At 33.8% G+C, this 17,304-nt stretch overlaps 1 protein-coding gene across 4 annotated transcripts in view; it reads left to right on the top strand.

Moving 5' to 3' along the window:
• Positions 1-17,304, top strand: part of MCPH1 (microcephalin 1) — a 123,881-nt gene that overhangs the window by 26,039 nt on the left and 80,538 nt on the right. For all 4 annotated transcript variants that reach the window (XM_038131615.1, XM_038131617.1, XM_038131616.1 and 1 more), the window contains 3 exons: positions 7,775-7,812; positions 10,843-11,005; positions 16,897-16,974. In XM_038131615.1, the coding sequence (XP_037987543.1) occupies positions 7,775-7,812; positions 10,843-11,005; positions 16,897-16,974 (279 nt within the window). The remainder of the gene's footprint in view (positions 1-7,774; positions 7,813-10,842; positions 11,006-16,896; positions 16,975-17,304) is intronic.

The following is a 17,304-nucleotide window of genomic DNA, read 5'->3' on the forward strand; positions in this document are numbered from 1 at the left end:
CTTGGAATCAGCAACTGTCAGGAGGAAAAGCAACTGTTGCTTAGATCCTCTTTTTTTTTTTTTTTTTTTTTTTTTTTTTTTTTTTTTTTTTATTCTGGGAAAATGAGCAGCCTACATCAACCTGTTGGTATCTGGCCTAACTCTACAGACTGGAAATCCTTTTGTTAATGGGTCCCCCATCTAAGTTATAGTCTTGCAGCTCTTGAAAATTGTTGAAAATCAATCTGAACAAAAGATTTCCTAAACTCCTTTTCATCAGCATTTGATGTTTCTTCATTAAATTTCTTTTAATAATTAGACAAATTTCCATCCTTTCTCTGGAAATTTCCGCTTCTATTCTCCATTCTTTTCTTTGTTGAAATTAAACATTTGATAGATCATTGCTGTGATCTTTGTAGAATTGAATTATGACAAACAAATCTGTGTGGAACAGAAATATAAATATGCAATCAGTCAAATAGGAAAAAATCTTGCAACAGATTACATATGCACTACAAAAATCTTTTGTGTTTCAAATATTTGTCTGCAAATATAATTAATTCATAATCCTTCAAGATACAAAAAAAAATTATGTGGGTTTTTAAAAAATTATTCTTGTACCCTTCCTAATATTGCTGTTGCACTTTAAAGCATGAAGTAAATTTTGTCCACTTGTTTACCGTATGGTCTAGAAGGCTGTAAAGCTTTAAGTCAGGTTGTTGATTACCATCAAGTGGGTCTTGTCAGCAAAGTATTTACTGAAGTTTAAAATCTTGTGTCTTAACACAAAATTAACATAAATCCTGGACTGAGTCTTTTGGGCTGCAAACATCTTCACCTCAAATCCCACTCATTGTTGCATAGTTTGCAGTGTCCATAGGACTTCAACTGTCCAAATTAACCTCACACTGCTAACAATTGTGCAAACCCACCATGTAACATTTGGAGTGAAGCAAAATGGTTCTTTCCCTCTTAAAATGGTTCCATGCTTACAGCCTGCACAAGGAAAATATGTCTCTATGCCTAAATTCTTCTGCCCAATGACTCACAATAGTGAGTTAATGAGCCACTGATGTCTCCACTGAAGTAGCCGAGGCAAACATTCATTTCTGATGAACATTTCATGAAAGGTAGAAACCGTCATGACCAAGAATTGAATGCTAACGAGGTCTTAAATATCAAGCAATTAATTTCACTGAAACTACTCTACTGTTGTCCACTACTCTTGTGGCTTTTTTTTTTTTAATCTCAAAGGCCATAGGGTAACTCACCTGAAGCTTTATAAAATGCTTTTAAGTGGTCATAAGTCAGCTGTCTGTTTACTTCATCGGATCATTATGAAAGCATAATCAATTTTTTGTTGGAACAGATGAAAGATTCATTCTATATGATACTTAATTTTTTTTTTGTTGGAATTCTTTGTAGAAGGGTAAAAATTAGTTTTCTTAATCTTGGTGAGGTTGGCATTAGGGGGTAGAAGTACATATAGCCTAAAATTTCAGCAGAAAAAAAGTAAACTGCCTGACTTTTTCACAAATCATTTGGGAAGGTGAATATTGGACATTATTTAATGCTAATGACAGAATTAATTTGTGCCTTAGTGGTGTCTTTAAAATGCTTCTGCTTACCTATACAACTTTTCTCTGTCACATAGTGTTACCCTGTGATAGCTCTGGTTCCTCTTTTTCCTATCCTTTTACTTTTTGGGGGTGAACAAGTACCCTTCCTTCACCTGAGTTTTCATCTTGGAATCTAATCATGTTAGAATCTAAATTATAAATTAGCTTTTGGGTCCCCTTAGCATTCCACTTACAGAATGTGTTCACTTCTGTCACACTGGTAATCCTGCTGTCTCTGTCTGATAATAGAAGGTCTTCACCCAGAGAGAGGATGGTCAGGTACTGGAACAGCTCCCCAGGGCAGTGGTCACCTCAAACCTGACAGAGTTCGAGAAGTGTTTGAACACTCAGGCACATGGTGTGACTCTTGGTGGGTCCTGTACAGGGCCAGGAGTTAGGCTTTGATGATCCTTGTGGGAGCCTTCCATCTAAAGGATATGCTATGGTTTTGTGGTTTCCTCAGGTTTCACTTAATAAGGTAAAGACATCAAATTTTCCCAGTAAATTACAGTTAAGAACAGGACTGCTGCTTCTCCTGAGTGATGCTCACCAGAAAGTCAATCCCTAGTTTGTACATGCTGGAAAGGCTTGGGCTTCCCATTGGAATGAGAATTACTACTGCCTGTGCTTGTAGAAATGATAGTAATAATGTCATGCTGATTGATGCAGAAGATTTTTTGTTGCAGTCAAACTATTGGGAAGGAACATCTCCTCTCCCCTTAATTTTAGACTATCCTAATAAAAAAAAAAGTCCCTCTCCAGTTTTGCTAATGATCACAGACAGGTAAACCTTTCTTTCAAAGTTCCAGACTGCTGGGAAAGCTACAGTTTTGCATCCCTATGGTTGGAATTTTCTATTTTTCTTAAATATAGTTGTTAGCTGTGATTGGTTGCATGTGGAAAACTGAACATGTCAGAAGGTCGTGAATTCTGACGCTGCTACTCTGAAAAGTCTGAAACTATTAATTCTCTTTTATCTTGCAACAAAAGTTCTAGGGGTTCCTACGTCTGCAGTTACAGGATTTCTAATTTTTTTCTTTTATTTGGTAGTAAAGGAAAAATGATGCCTAGGCACCTGTCACATCATCTAATTTTTTTGTCTTCTGAAAGACTAATTAGTTTTTTCATCTTTCCACGTGACAATACTGGATTTGCTTAGGATGGGCTCATTTTTTTGCATCTTTCTAGGACCAAAACAAAGGTACTATATTTGGTGAGGAAATTGCAGTTGAAATTGACTTTTGCAGCCAGAGGAAACTTGAAAAATATCAGTATCAAAGGACTGATAAGAGAAATGCCAGCCAGAAAGTAAATTACACCTTTGAATAATTGCTGTTTAAAAATACTGAATAGCTATCATTCATTACAATTACCAGTTGTTTTCAGCTATGAGCCACAATTACTTGAATAAATTAATGTAGTACTACTTATAAATTGTTTCTACAAACAGCTTTAAAGTCTTGGGTCCTCATTGAATCTTCTTAAATACAAGCAGAGTGAAATTAACCTGATTTTTTAATATTGTTAAGCTACATACAGCTTTCTTTTGGTTCATATACTAATAAGACTGAAAATGATTACTTCTGAAATGCAGTTGTAAAGATCAAAATTGAGTATAAGGGTAGTAAAGCAATTTCAAAACCACCTGAGGGACCTACAATACACAGAGAAAAAAAGGGATTTGAAGATTATAATACATATAGTATAATATACTCTCCCTTAAACGATTTTTGCTCACATATCCACTGTTTTCTTCCTGCCTGCCTCCCACCCTCCAAAAGTTCTTTATCCCTGGTATATTGGCCAAACCACTTAGGGTATCTTGTTGAGTCCTGAAGTTGAAGATCTGTTTTCATTCCACTTAAACATGTATCAGAGTTTGAGACTCTGAGGCTTATTTCTTTCAGGACTTCTGTCAGCTCTAGGGCACAAGAGGAGAACTTGGATAAACAATGTAAAATTTAAAAGTGCTTTAGTTGAAATAATTTCCTGAAAAATATTTGAGACCTGGACTCTTGATACAAAGATAAAATGAGATCTAATACACATAGGCTGGAATTTAACCAGTAACAAATCTAAACCTATTCCTATCAAATTAATTCTTTGCATGAATACACTTCATTCTTGAGAGCTAGTCTGGGAAAACATTTTATGGTGTCATTTTTACTCATTTGTCACTTATGAAAAAGAACTCATGACATGCTTGACAAAGCAAAGTTTGAGTTCTTCTTGAAAAGCAGGTTGTACAAAACAGGACTTTTTCATCTTGTCCTTCAGCTCCAAGAAACACCAGCTCAAATTTAGAAGAGAGAAAGAACACATTTTGAGGTTGGATACCTCTTTTGTGGTGTAGGTCAGTTAACAAATAGGAATTATCACTTTTAAGTACTGGGGAGATTTACAAATACTGTTTCCTTCTAGCTACTGAAATGAATGTTCTATATTTCAGATGACTTAAAAAAATCTCGTTGTTGGCAGACACTAAAGAAGTACTTAATGCAACAGTGCTTCTAAGAAATATATAAAGGAAAGCTGAAGCTGTAAGTATAAGCTTCATTTATAATGAAGTCTGAATTCCAGACCTCAAAAATAATTTAGAAAGAAGCGTGTGCTCTGGTTCAGAGTATGGATATGCAATTCTTCAGGATTCAGAGATTAATGGTAAATAAAAGAACCAGTTAACTTAATACCACCTTTTCCAGTGTTTTATTAATAATAATCCTGCTACAAACATGCATTAGAACTCATAATGATGCTCACCAGATGTCTTTTTGCTGGTCAGAAAAGTAAATGCTAGCTCTTTTTTTTCAATAAAAGCAACATGTAAAATAAAACAGACACAAAAAGCACAGAAGAAAAATTGCATAGTAGGGGGTGGGGGAGAAAGCAATTAAGTTGAAAAATGTAGAATTGAAAATTAGAACATAGTTTGGCTAAGTTTTCTACTTGGTAACTGTAATTAAAGAGTACTGCTTGTCTTATTGAAGCAATAAAACAAAATATTGTCTGCTTAGCAAATGACCTTTAACTTGCAAAAATATGCAGTTCTGAATGCAAATGAAATAGTAGCTTGGAAGAAATTAAATTTATTTCCAATTTCTACATTTTGTGTGCACCCTTCTGCATTCTTGAGTCTTTGAACCACTTTGAAGTGCACAGACAAGACATTTGTTCAGAATACTCACTGCATCGTCTTGTACACAATGTGTTGTAATATAAAAGCTACAATTCAAAAGCTGACCTTGCAGGGTAAGGTCAGGACAGGCTGTAGATTTCCTGATTTGTGTGGATCCACTATTTTTACTTACTTATAGACATGGTATTAAGGAACTCCTAACAAACATTTCTGCTCTGAAGCTGAAGAAGCAGCTGTAGGATCTCAAGCTGCACTGGCCTTAGTTTATAGTATTGCTTCTTTTTAAGCCAAGTTTGGCAAAAATAGTGGTATGATTAGTGATCCTTTCATGACGTTTATAAAAAATTGCGAGGAAGGATATTTTTCCGCACATTCTGAACTGACACATCAAGATCTACTTTAGAGCTAATAATACTAGACAAACACTCTCAAAAACCTAGTACAACTGCTGTGTGTGGATTTAACTCCAGACTTTTAGACAAGAAGCTTGATTGTGATAGCAATGAGGCCTGGCTTCAGGTAATAGAGGAGAATGTCATGACCATGCTGAAGCATACAAATTTGATGTAGATGAGTTTTTCCACCCAGAAAGACTGGATAGAGCAAAGCAAAACCTCATTTGGAAGCCCTGTTTTTTGCCTTCCAAGGCTGTTACAACCCAGAGTCCTTTAATGCTCATGAGATTATGGAGATCCTACAATGTGTATTAAGACAGTATGAGGCATATACTTATAGTAATGTGGCCTCACATCTGATTTTAATCATCTGACCTAACCTGTGCAGTTATATGCAGTCCTCTTGCCACAAGAGCCCTTACTCAATATGTTACTAGATGTCTTTCTTTTTTGAGTGTTTATTGTCAAATTATGAGTGTATGTAACTTAATACTAATATATTGATGTTTTGATAGATATATTTGACATATATTATTGCATTGTCGTTACTTCTGCTCAAATTCTTTGCATATAAAAGTCCAGTGTAGAATTGAGTTGGAACTTTCAAGAGCAATTAAATGTGACTGCTTGTTTGGAGTTGGAAGTAATGCAGTAGAAATTCTTTTGGCCAAGAATAGAACCAAATATGATCAAGTGAATATTCTTTTTAGCTATCAGACTAGCAGTAGAGTGAGACATCATCAGTAGGTATTGCTGCCAACGAGTTAGAATTTGGACACTTGTATTTCCAAAAATACTGCATAGAACTTCTTTCAAATGTTTCAATGCAAAAGTTTCATCCTTTTTCTTTTGAAGTTTTATTTTGCTTTATTGTTACTTGGGTTTATATTTTCACATTGTATATATAGTCATTTTGAACTGTTGTAGAGCTTACATAGTGTGGTCTGAGTGCATGTTGATTATTAAGCTTAAAAATTATTGAATGTGCTGCATTATGTTACTTTTGAAGACTTAAATAGTATCTGGATTTTGTGTTTTTTAAATGTACACAGCCACAATGAAATTGCCATATGTATTTTGAAATGACTGCTTGTGTTATCTTTAATCTACGTTGTCAATGGTATCTAAATTGTGTTCTATTTATGCAAAGAGTGTTCATATAATGAATAGTCATGGTGCACATTCTTAGTCTACATTTTGTTAGTCTAATAGTCTACGCAGGTATTTCCAGCTCTTTTCCTAAATGTGAGAGATTACTTGGTTGTTCAATAGAGAACTGTTCTGTACTGATAACAGAGGTCAGATGGAATTGCAGCAGATTTCTCTCTTCTGTTCTGTGATTCATTACTGGGTAAAATGAGTTGCCCTGAATTTTTTTTTTTTTTTTTTTTTTTTTTTTTTTGCCTGTGCTCTCAATTAGAAATATTTTTCTACTCTTACCTCAGTGCATTACTTGAAGGAAACTGAATTTTAGTGGAGACTTTGGGAGCTTACCACTTGTGGTTGTGGTAATATATGGGGGGACAGAAGTGGGAGTTAATATTTCATATGGAGCAGTAGCTATATGGAGGAGTAATTTAAATTCATATACTGATTTTGAAAATTAGAATAAGTGTTTTGAAATCATTGTGTATGAAATTCAGTCTCCTTTTCCTACAAAATCAAAATGTTTGTGTATATATATATTTGTGTGTGTTTATGTAGCTATGAGTAATTCTTAGCTAAGATGATCAAAACCTCTTCTTACATATGTTTTTTAATGGCCATGTTCTATGTAGTTACGTATGTCTCTGATACTGCTAAAATTGATGTTCTGTCCTGCCTTTGTGCATACTGGAGGCTTTCATGGTCAGTGGTGATGAACTTCCTCCTCTTCTGACCTCTGTAATAATAATTCTTCCCAAGCTTATTTTAAGTCTGGGGCAAGCATTCCTGCTTCTCACATAAGCTCTGGGGAGTATTGCAGGAGAGGAGAAGATTGCTGTTTAAGGTGTCTCAGAATTGCTGGTTTGAAGATTGCTGTATTCTTTGAGTATGTCCTGTTTGTGATATTACTTGGACAACTTTTATTCACTAGAAAATACTGACGACTTGAAAGAATGTTTATGTAACCTTGACATGAAATACTGAAGTTGTGCCAAAACCCCCCAAAAATACAGTATCAAAATAAAAACAGAAACATTAAAATTATATTTCTTGTTTCTGAAGCATCTCAGCCAGTTTCTACCTTTCTTTTGTAAGAAACTGGAACTTTAAATTGCAGGTTTTCTTTGCTGTAGGTAAGCTTCCTTTTCCTTTCCATCTGACGAAAACTAAGTAGACCAATGCTGTCCTTATTTCTGTGGCATCTCAGGCTGGAAATCCTTTGCATTTTGCTTTTACTAAAAAAGGCTTACATTCCTGTCTTTTGCTATATTTTATGCTTTGACATAAGGGTTTGATTGAAGGGTTTTCCTTCCTTCCATATCCTCAAAGTTTAGTATTTTTAGTGTATGTGATAATTAGTACAGACTTTTCCCCAGGTGATATTATAGTTATGAAGTAGTTTGCACTTTTTAACATAACATTTTCTAATTTATTAGGGTTTTTTCAAAGGGATTTTTTTCAGATTTTTTAATGTTTTCTTGTTTCTTTCATGTCTCTAGCCAACAAGGACTCTAGTTATGACAAGTATGTCTTCTGAGTAAGTATTAATTATTTTGACTCTTTATTCAGCCTACCATTTAATTTTGAAAATTGATGAATTTTTTATGCTTATAGAAAATTAAATTTATCTTTGGGCTCTGTACTTTATTGTTTTGTATTCTTGCTAGAAACTTGTTTGTACATATATATTTTGTTGTTATTTGCACTGTATATATATGTTTTTGTTGCTCTGGTGGAGACTGAAGTAGTTCCATAGGTGAGATGAACAGGGCTTCAGAGCAATTAAACTAAAATCTTAAGCAAGTTTTGAATTTATGTGATGGAAATGTACATAGTAGTTATATATAGTAAATGGTTCAGCCCAACACAGCCCTTTCAGCATACATTTTAATTATTTCTATTTAAAAAGTCATAATCTGAAACATTAGTTTAAAATGTTTTATTTCATATGAACAGTTGCCGAATAAGTATCAGTTGTAGGCTTTCTAGTGACTTAGTTTCAAAACATTAGAAGCAGCTGCCCACTGCATATTTTGGGGGAGAGTTAATAATTTTCTGGCATGCTCTTATCATTCTCTTAAAAGTCTTAAAGCATAAGGAACATCCAACAAAAACATGATTCCATATTTTATACTACACTTGCTTACAGTTTTTGAATTCTTTTTCAAAACTCAAGATATTTATACTACCCAAAAATCTGTTTCAGGTTTGCTGTAACTAAATGTTGACAGTTACATAGAAATAAATACTCAGAAACAGCATTTAGTGGCTATGCTTTCAGAAGTTTTTTGTAAAAGGTTATCAATAGCTATTAACAAGTGTACTTATATATGTCAGAAACATAAAATAGAATTAATATTTTTCTTCTATTTAATGTGACTGGATGCTGGTAACACCAGGACTATAAAATGAACATTACAAGTCATGTCATGCAGAATCACTGTGGATCATCACTACAGTGCAGATAGTAGGGGAAAACAGAAGCTGTGGTCTGCCTGAAAGAGGAGAACAAATCCTGGCTGAGCTGGGGAAATTTATTTTTTTAACAGGTCATCGATATATGATTCCTTTCATGTTCTTATATGTTGACTTTTCCCACCACCCAGTTACTATTTCATTAAATTAAATTGTCTGGCGATAAAAATTGCTTTTCTTCAGAACCTTTTCATCAAGACTGCTTTTGGCTGACTACAATTGTAGGCATTCATCAGCTTGTAAATGGGTGAAGGGAAAAGAACTGCTTCTGAAACAACTAAAGAACAGAAAACAGTCATCCAAAACACAACCCTGTCATCAAAAGCCAATTCTACTACCCAGTAGCTACAGCCTCAAAAGTGATTCATTAGAATTTACATTTTAAGATGCATGAGTTCAATGGTTTCATGGCATTATGTTTTGAGATTATAATAAAAGCTGCTCACTGATTCACAACCATACAGCTATCTAATTTTCTGATTTAAAAATACAATAAATTTTGCTGTAAATTTTCATCCACCAGTTTTTGCAGCTGTCTCAAGTATAAACTGGTGAGTTTTCTCTGCACTTTGTAAGACATCTTCAATTCAAGACTTACACAACGGAAATTTTTCTTCTCCTTGTGAGGAATTTTGTGTAGACACAGGAAGAATTTAGAAAAGGTTCAGGTAAAGCATGGAGCATGCAGTCTGAGCAGGGCCTGCCCCTATGGGTTGCAATGTTGCAAAAACATTCACTTGTAGGCTATATCAAGCTAAAGCTCACAAAATGAAAAGGGAAAACTAAGAATTCTAGTGCCAGTAAAAGCTATATAGCCAAGGCTAGAATTCATACCACAGAGAGGGTTAGTCATAGGATTTTTTTAAAGTATCTCAACATACAATATCACCTTTTGATTTAATTGTGACATTAATTTGCTGCACTGTTTTCACTATTCATTTTTTTGTTTTAAACTTCTTGAAAAATGATTGCTTCAATTTTTGTGAATAATTTTTTTGCAGTTTTGTTGGGATTCTGTTAAGTAGTGTTTGATTTAGCTGGGATATTTTGGGAGTTCTACCAGACTTCCTTTCTGTGGAGTTAAACGTAATGAGAATGAAGCAACCCCAAAGGCTTCTGGAGATACTCTGAGTGCACTTGCATTTTGTTTGTAATTACCTCAGAAGTTTTGCCTTAAAGGATCACCACTGTAATAGTGTGCCTGTGTTCAAGGTTGCGACCAATTGCTTTCTCTTGTGTTGCATGGACATTTCCAAGTTATTATGGGGAGTAGAGAGGCCACCAGAAGTTTGTTTTATTTTACATATCTTTAAGGATCATTTGTGATTGTAAAAATAATCATTAATAAAAGCAGTAAATTGTTATCATGCAACAGCTTTTCTCTTGTGATACCAAGCTCTTCCTGTTTTCATAATTATATATTTATGTGCTCCTCTATAGCTATGTAGAGAGCTCAAATTAGAATTCCAGTTATAGATGGCCATTCTGGAATTTAGATCTAATTTTATGTATTTCATTATAATTGTATTTAAGGATAAGTGAATTTTTATTTGAAACATTGGCATAAATGTGTAGGTTGCAAGCCAGATAGAACTTTAGAACTTTTCTAAATTTAGATACGGCATTATTCAGATGCTGAAAATTTGGGGCTTCTTAATGAAAACCTGTTAAATGTGCTATGTCTAAATGTTGACATTTCTTGGTAATATTTTTATAGTACTATAAAAGAAACAAAGAATTAGGCTCTGTTGTGTTGGACATTGTACACAAACAACATAATAGATAATTCTGCACTCAAAAGCTTTTATTTAAACATACAAGATAGATGTGGGGGGCTAAAGGACTTTGATGTGCAAGTAGATGTGGTTGTGTGATAATGGAAAAGGGTCTGTTAGGACTTTGGAGAGGCTAATGAATTTAGGGCTAGCAGATGGGTAGAGGCTTAGTGAGAAAAGGATAAAAAATGTTTAGTGGGGAAAGAAATGAGGTGAATTTGAATTAATTTGTGGTGTATGTATGTGCTTTTATAATTCTGCCTTCGTCCATTCAATGTTGCATGGGCTTTTTTGTTTTACCTTTTCTTCTTTTTTAGGGAGCAAAATACAGTAATTCAGGTCGTGAAGAAACTTGGAGACTTTTTGTTCTCAAATGAAGTGTGTGAAACAACAAGTCATGTAGTCACTGGGAGTCCTCGTCGTACCTTGAATGTTATGCTGGGAATTGCTCGTGGATGTTGGATTGTTTCTTATGAATGGGTAAGTAATGCTTTCTAACTTTACTACACAATAAATTAAATTTAGTTTGTATAGCTGAAATAACAACCATGTTTGTGTCCATGCTACCTGCAGTGATGCCAATGTTAAGTTATTCAGGCTTACTTAGAGTCAGTTCAATTAGATGAAATTTGTCTGTGTGAAGACTTGTTAGTTAGTTACTGATTTTCAGTGCTTAATTTAACCGAAGTATTCCTGTGTTGTACCTCATCATCTACTTTAGAAAGAGGACTTATCTCATAGATGAGAAACTCATTTCCCATGCATTATTTTTGGACAGATTAATTTCTGCTCAACATTAGCCAATTCACATTATTCAGATTGAACTTTTTATGTCCTGATATAATATATTTCTACTATGTTCTGAAATATGTATTGTGTTCAGCATTGGAAAAAAATGAAGGGAAATTCTTAGATATTTCACTGCAAATGGGAAAAAATGTAAAATAGGAATAGTGGTGACTGGGTGGGGAACTTATCTGTCAGCCCAGGCTTAAACCCTCTCAATTGCTTACTGTAATAATAGAGATTAACCACTCAATCTGACATTGCAGATGACAGTTTCTCAGCTTTCCTCATGTTTCCAGAGCTATAAAACATAGATGGTGAAATTTATATGGAAATAGCTCTTCGTCTTATACACAAAAGGGTTGTTGAATAACTAAATTTCATGCTTTCCTATTTCTTATAAATACTTTAAAATTTACATGTTGGGTGGAAAATAAACTGCTGCCTTTTTGTTTTCAAGATGTCTGGCACTTACCAGTATGAAGCTTGTCCTATATGATATATATGCAGTTGTCTGAAGTTGTTGTGGTATACTTCAAGTTTTTCAGAAGTTCTTGGTGATTCATTTCCATTGGAATAGAGGGTTTGCATCTTTGGCCACCTTAAAGATCCAGTAATGCGCCTTTGTGGCAAAAGAAAACTAATAGCATCCTTGGCTGCATTAAGAGGAGTATATTTGAGCAGAGGTTTTGGAGAAGAACATCTCCACAGACTCATTTCAGCCTACTATATGATTCCTTGCCACTATTAATTAAATACACTGAATTATCTGTCCCACACTTAGCTTTGCATGGAGCGTTAAACAAGTTACAACGTAATTGTCACAAGTTACTTTTTCATAACAGGGTGCTCAAACATGAAAGCTGCCTTCTTGCTTGAGAAAAAGCTTCAAATAATTACTAAGATAGCTAGAGATAAATAGGGGTAAAATAGATTCCTGTCTTTGTACATAGAGCAGTATGCATAATCAATCATTATTCCAAGTGCTCTCCTAGAATTTCATTGCCCATTTTATGCCCTGCACTTCTGTGAACAAATGCATGGTGAAAATATCTCCCTATGCTCTTCATAGAGCAGTATTGATTGGAAATGTTGTCCTCCTGTCTTACGGTCTACCTTGTAGACTCATCATGGGATCATCTATAGGCCTCATATAATACCAATAAGTAGAATGAAATTGTTCCAAGGATTAGTTTGTTCCTGTAGATGTTATTGGATCAAATGCTGATGCTGTTTTCACTTATTTTATTAAGCTGCTATTTAGATGAAGTTCTGAAGTTACTAGGAGAGATGCATGAGAAAGAACTAAAGACAAACTGAAGATCTCCAGATCAAAAGTTTGTTTGATCTTATAGTATCTGCTTCTCTGGAAGATTGCTATTTTTAATATTTTTAGAACTGTGCTTATCTCTCTCATAGAGACTAGGTCCAACTTTGCCCGTAAATGTGTATTCCCTCAATTTGTTTATTTATTTATTTATTTAACTGAAATAAAAAAAATGCTTTGAACCTTTTAAAAAAATATTTCTCCACCTGTTTAAATCATTGAATCATATGATGTAAGTGCTTCATCGTCTTATTTCATATTGTGTCAATGGCCATTTGGCCACAAGATGACCAAATACTTTTGCCATCTTTTTACCCAAATTGGTTAACTAGAGAAGAGAAAACTGAAGCCTTACCTAGCTTGAACTGAGGAATTCAGTAGAAAATTAGTCTGGAAAATTTTATCTAAAAAATAATCTTCTCCTTTTATTGTTGCTACATAACTGAAGCCTTTAAATGTAATCAATCCTACCATTAGTATTTGCACTGATAAAATAGTTGAAAATGGATAATTAAAGAAAACAATCAACCTGGAAAAATTAAGTAGTACCTTATAAACATGGTATTACTTTTGAGCAGTGATGATTGTCTTTTGGAGATGTTTATCAGTGTTTCAAGAATATATTTCCCTCTGCCTTTTGACTTGTAATGTGGATATAATTTAGGATGAAGTGGATTTTTTCTTCTGAGAAAAACTTATGATGTTATTTTTAAAGATGGATGTTGAAGAAATATCAAATTTACCATCAGACTTTTAACCTTCATAGCATTCCATTTACACTTTCAAGATTAATTATTCAAGTATAAATACCATATGATCATTCATTGTGCCAGCTGGACAGGTGGGAGACCTTAAATAATAACTAACCAAATAGTGTGTTTTCAGACCCTTTGAGCTAACTCTTTTATAATTGCACATTTTAAAACTTCTAGATAGCTCTTTATTCTCAATAGAAATACACATTCGAGAGTATTCAGCTAAAAAAAATATTGCAAATCATAACTTCTTTTTAAATTACATGAATCTGAAGCATTTTTTGGTGTTGCTATGAAAACATAACTGGTTGAAAATTTTCCAAAGTCAGAAACAAACTTTCAGTGACTTGGAATGGAAAGCTCTTGTCTTTGTTTTCATGAAAACTGAATGTTTTAGTGAGTGGTGACCTAATTATTAACTGCAAGACCTGTTCATGAACTCAGTATCCAATTTTCTTTTTATCTAGGGGAGTAGATACAATGCCTTTGTAGTCAATTCCAGAACCATGATAGACAAGCATTAATCCATTTTTTGTTAAGACAAACAAATTTCATTTCTAAACAAAATTCTGTAAATACTACAAGGGTTGATAAAGGTCATTGCTGTAGAATTGGCCTGGAAAATGAAATAGGATTACTTAATCATAACTAATCTTTTGGGTTTATATTTTAATCTATTTAGGTTGTTTTCCAGCTACTTTTGATACAAACATAATTTTGGTACTATAAGGACGTGATGTATATGTAATACAGCACAGTACATCTGTTCCTGCTCAAGTTTATTTATGAAGAGTTTTTTTTAATGTAGTATGTCTATGAATTTTATTCAGAGTTACAATTTTCTTGGTTAAGTTAAAGTTTAGTTATATTGTGATTAAAAGAGAAATTACATTACCAAGTTTATTTTATGTTCAATAAATATATGCAGCTATAAGTATAAAGCCAAGAGGCTTTGATATTCTTATTGTAAATTGTTAAAAGTAATTATAAAAAATATACACAGGTACCACCCTAAAATTTATAACTTACAATCCTAAGTTGTAGTCTTAGCTGTATTTTTTTAAGAAGTTGCATTACTTTTCTTAGATGAACATTGCAATACATTATTAAGTTTTGAATATTTTTTAAAGGTCATTGATTTATTAATGCGCTTAACTCTTATTTTTGTGTTTGGTATGATATAATGACTGTAGAAATTATTTTCTCTTTTTGCACAGCTGTTGCATTTTCAAATATTTGATTGTGCTTTTTCTAAAAGTAAACAGTATTCTTTGGATGTTTTGTAATCAAGTTTAGCAGTAAGTCTTAGGATACGCTGCTTTCTATTGCCAGCAAAAAAATCACTCTTCATTTCCAATAGTCTGCAAAATTGGACACCTTTCCTCACAAGTCAGACATCACTTGTCACATCAGACAAGGCAACAGCTTTTGTAGAAGTTCACATTCGAAGTTGTTGGTTTCCCTAGAAGTCATCAGACATAAAGTACTTTGGACTGAAAACCGTAGAACTTATTTAGAAAATAATTTTGTTATGAAAACTGAATTTGCCATTCACTGCTTGTAGTAACAGATTTGGGACAAAGGAGCCCTTTACAGAAATTTATTTTCTTACAAGCAATTGGGCCATTTTATAAGGTTTACACTGCTAGTTTATGATCAATTTGTTCAGCTTAGATTTTTTCATTAGTGAGCTGTAACATTGTAAAGGATAACTTTACCATGCTCAGTATATACAATGCCAGTTTTTATCTATGGAGAATATTTAATAGACTCATTCCCAATTGTTAAAGGGGAATATTTTATAATATAAATTTCAACCCATAATATATGCATTTGTATGGCAGAATATTTCAGTCATTGTGAATCAAGCATGGGAATGATTTCAGAAACTGATGAAATTGAGCTTGTTCTAAGATTAATAATGACAACTGTTTAATAGTGCATGGCTCTGCTAATGACTTAATCTATTTGAAATGGCTAGAGAGCTATTTAGGGCAGGTATGAGAGAGGTTGAATTATCTTGAAACAGGGATTTGCTTTCTGATAAATTCCATATATCCCATTTAGGGGGGATATCCCATGTATATGTCTGCTTCTTGTTCACTAGTTAGCTTCACTTGCTCTAGGAGCAACAGAATGTCTCACTGGTTGGTAACATTGCTTTTTTTGAACTTAAGGGGTGCCAGATGGCAACTACAGAAGAGACATTGTGAAGCTCAAATACTTGTAAATGGGAAAAGTTGTTGAATTGAATGACAGTGGACAAACTTGGCAAACAAGACACCAGTGTTTTATCTCTGTGAGAAGCTTCATGACTCACCACTTATAAAACCAATGAAAAAAAGGAATCTCATCTTCCATCAGAATAGTCTTCAGAATTTAGGCTGTTTACAAATTAGGAGTAGAATGTCCTTTAATATGACTAAAAGGCATAGGAACTTTATCTTTTTCCATTTTCCCACTAAGACAATGCTTTTACCAATTGAGGAGTAGTATTTGAATACTCTCCCATGGAGCTTTTAATATTATAGTCTACCAACTGCAAGTTATGATAAATTGTTCTGAAGAATGTTTAGAAAATCAATCCATAAAAAATGCTGGATGGAGTAGTTCGGGGAAAGTTTTACTAAAAAAATATTAAAAATATCAGAAATTGGAAATACAACCATTTTAAGTAGGTTTTTTCTGTTAAACATTTGGTGCTGGTTCTGATGGGAACAGGAGTCTGCAAGTGGCACACAGTTTTAGGATTACTGGTCTCCAAAGATCATATTGGTGCAGTGTTTCAGAGCTCAGTTGCACACAAATGGTTATGTGTTTTCTGGAGTGTCAGTGTTCTGCAGTCTTCTTTTGTGCTCTGGAGTATGACACTGACAAAGGAGGTCACCACAGAGCAAGAAATTGAGTTATTCTTCTTTGAAGGATGATTTATATATGTGATGTGGATTCTATGCAATAGTTGCATAATTCTTGTAGTAGTAGGGGTCCAGTATTGTTTGACATCTTCATTTATGATCTGTATGATGGGGAAGAATGCACCCTCAGCAAGTTTGCAGATGTTAGAAAACTGTGAGGAGTGTTTGATACACCAGATGGATGTTCCTGTTCAGATGGACTTAGACAAGCTGGAGAAATGAGCCAACAGGAACCTCGTGAAATTCAATGATTACTGAACTGAGAGAACAGAACTGGTATATTATGGCTTCCCTTTTCAAATTTTTTGCTCTATATATTGCAATTAAAAATAGTTGACTTTTTGAATATACTCACAATGTTTTAAAATGTAATATAGCTGTGCATAGAAGTATAACTAATATTTCAATGGTTTTGTTTTGTTGTAAAAATTGTTTCTTTCTTATTTATTGATTTTTCAGCAAATGATTTGGTTTGGGTAAATGAAATAGTAAATCAGGTATTGTAACTGCACTGTCACTTCTAATTACACATTCAAAAATGTCTTTTAAGAAATTTTAAGATTCTGCTTACCACTTATTTTATTTTAGGTTCTGTGGTCTTTGGAATTAGGCCATTGGATCTCAGAGGAACCATATGAGCTTTCATCCAGCTTCCCTGCAGCTCCTGTAAGTTTAATGGTCCTTTAGGCTTGTGAACCTTCTTTTGTTTATCTGGGAAATGATTTGCCCTCTAAATAGGTTTGGTGAATAAGGAAGCCTACTAGAAAAATATTTTTTTAAACCAGATACTGTAAGGAGTTATTTTCTTCCTCATCCAATACTTTTTGAAGTGTGTGCAAAATCTTTAGTACATGTGGAAAATGCAAAATGTTGATTCACCAATTAACACCTGAAGAAACCAGCATCTTACTGAAGTATAAATGTACTTTAATTTTATTTCTATTTGTACCTGTGTACAAACTGGAGAAGCATGTTATTGCTAAATGGAAAGATTTG

This window comes from Motacilla alba, chromosome 3 (assembly GCF_015832195.1).
Source record: "Motacilla alba alba isolate MOTALB_02 chromosome 3, Motacilla_alba_V1.0_pri, whole genome shotgun sequence".
NCBI lineage: Eukaryota > Metazoa > Chordata > Aves > Passeriformes > Motacillidae > Motacilla > Motacilla alba.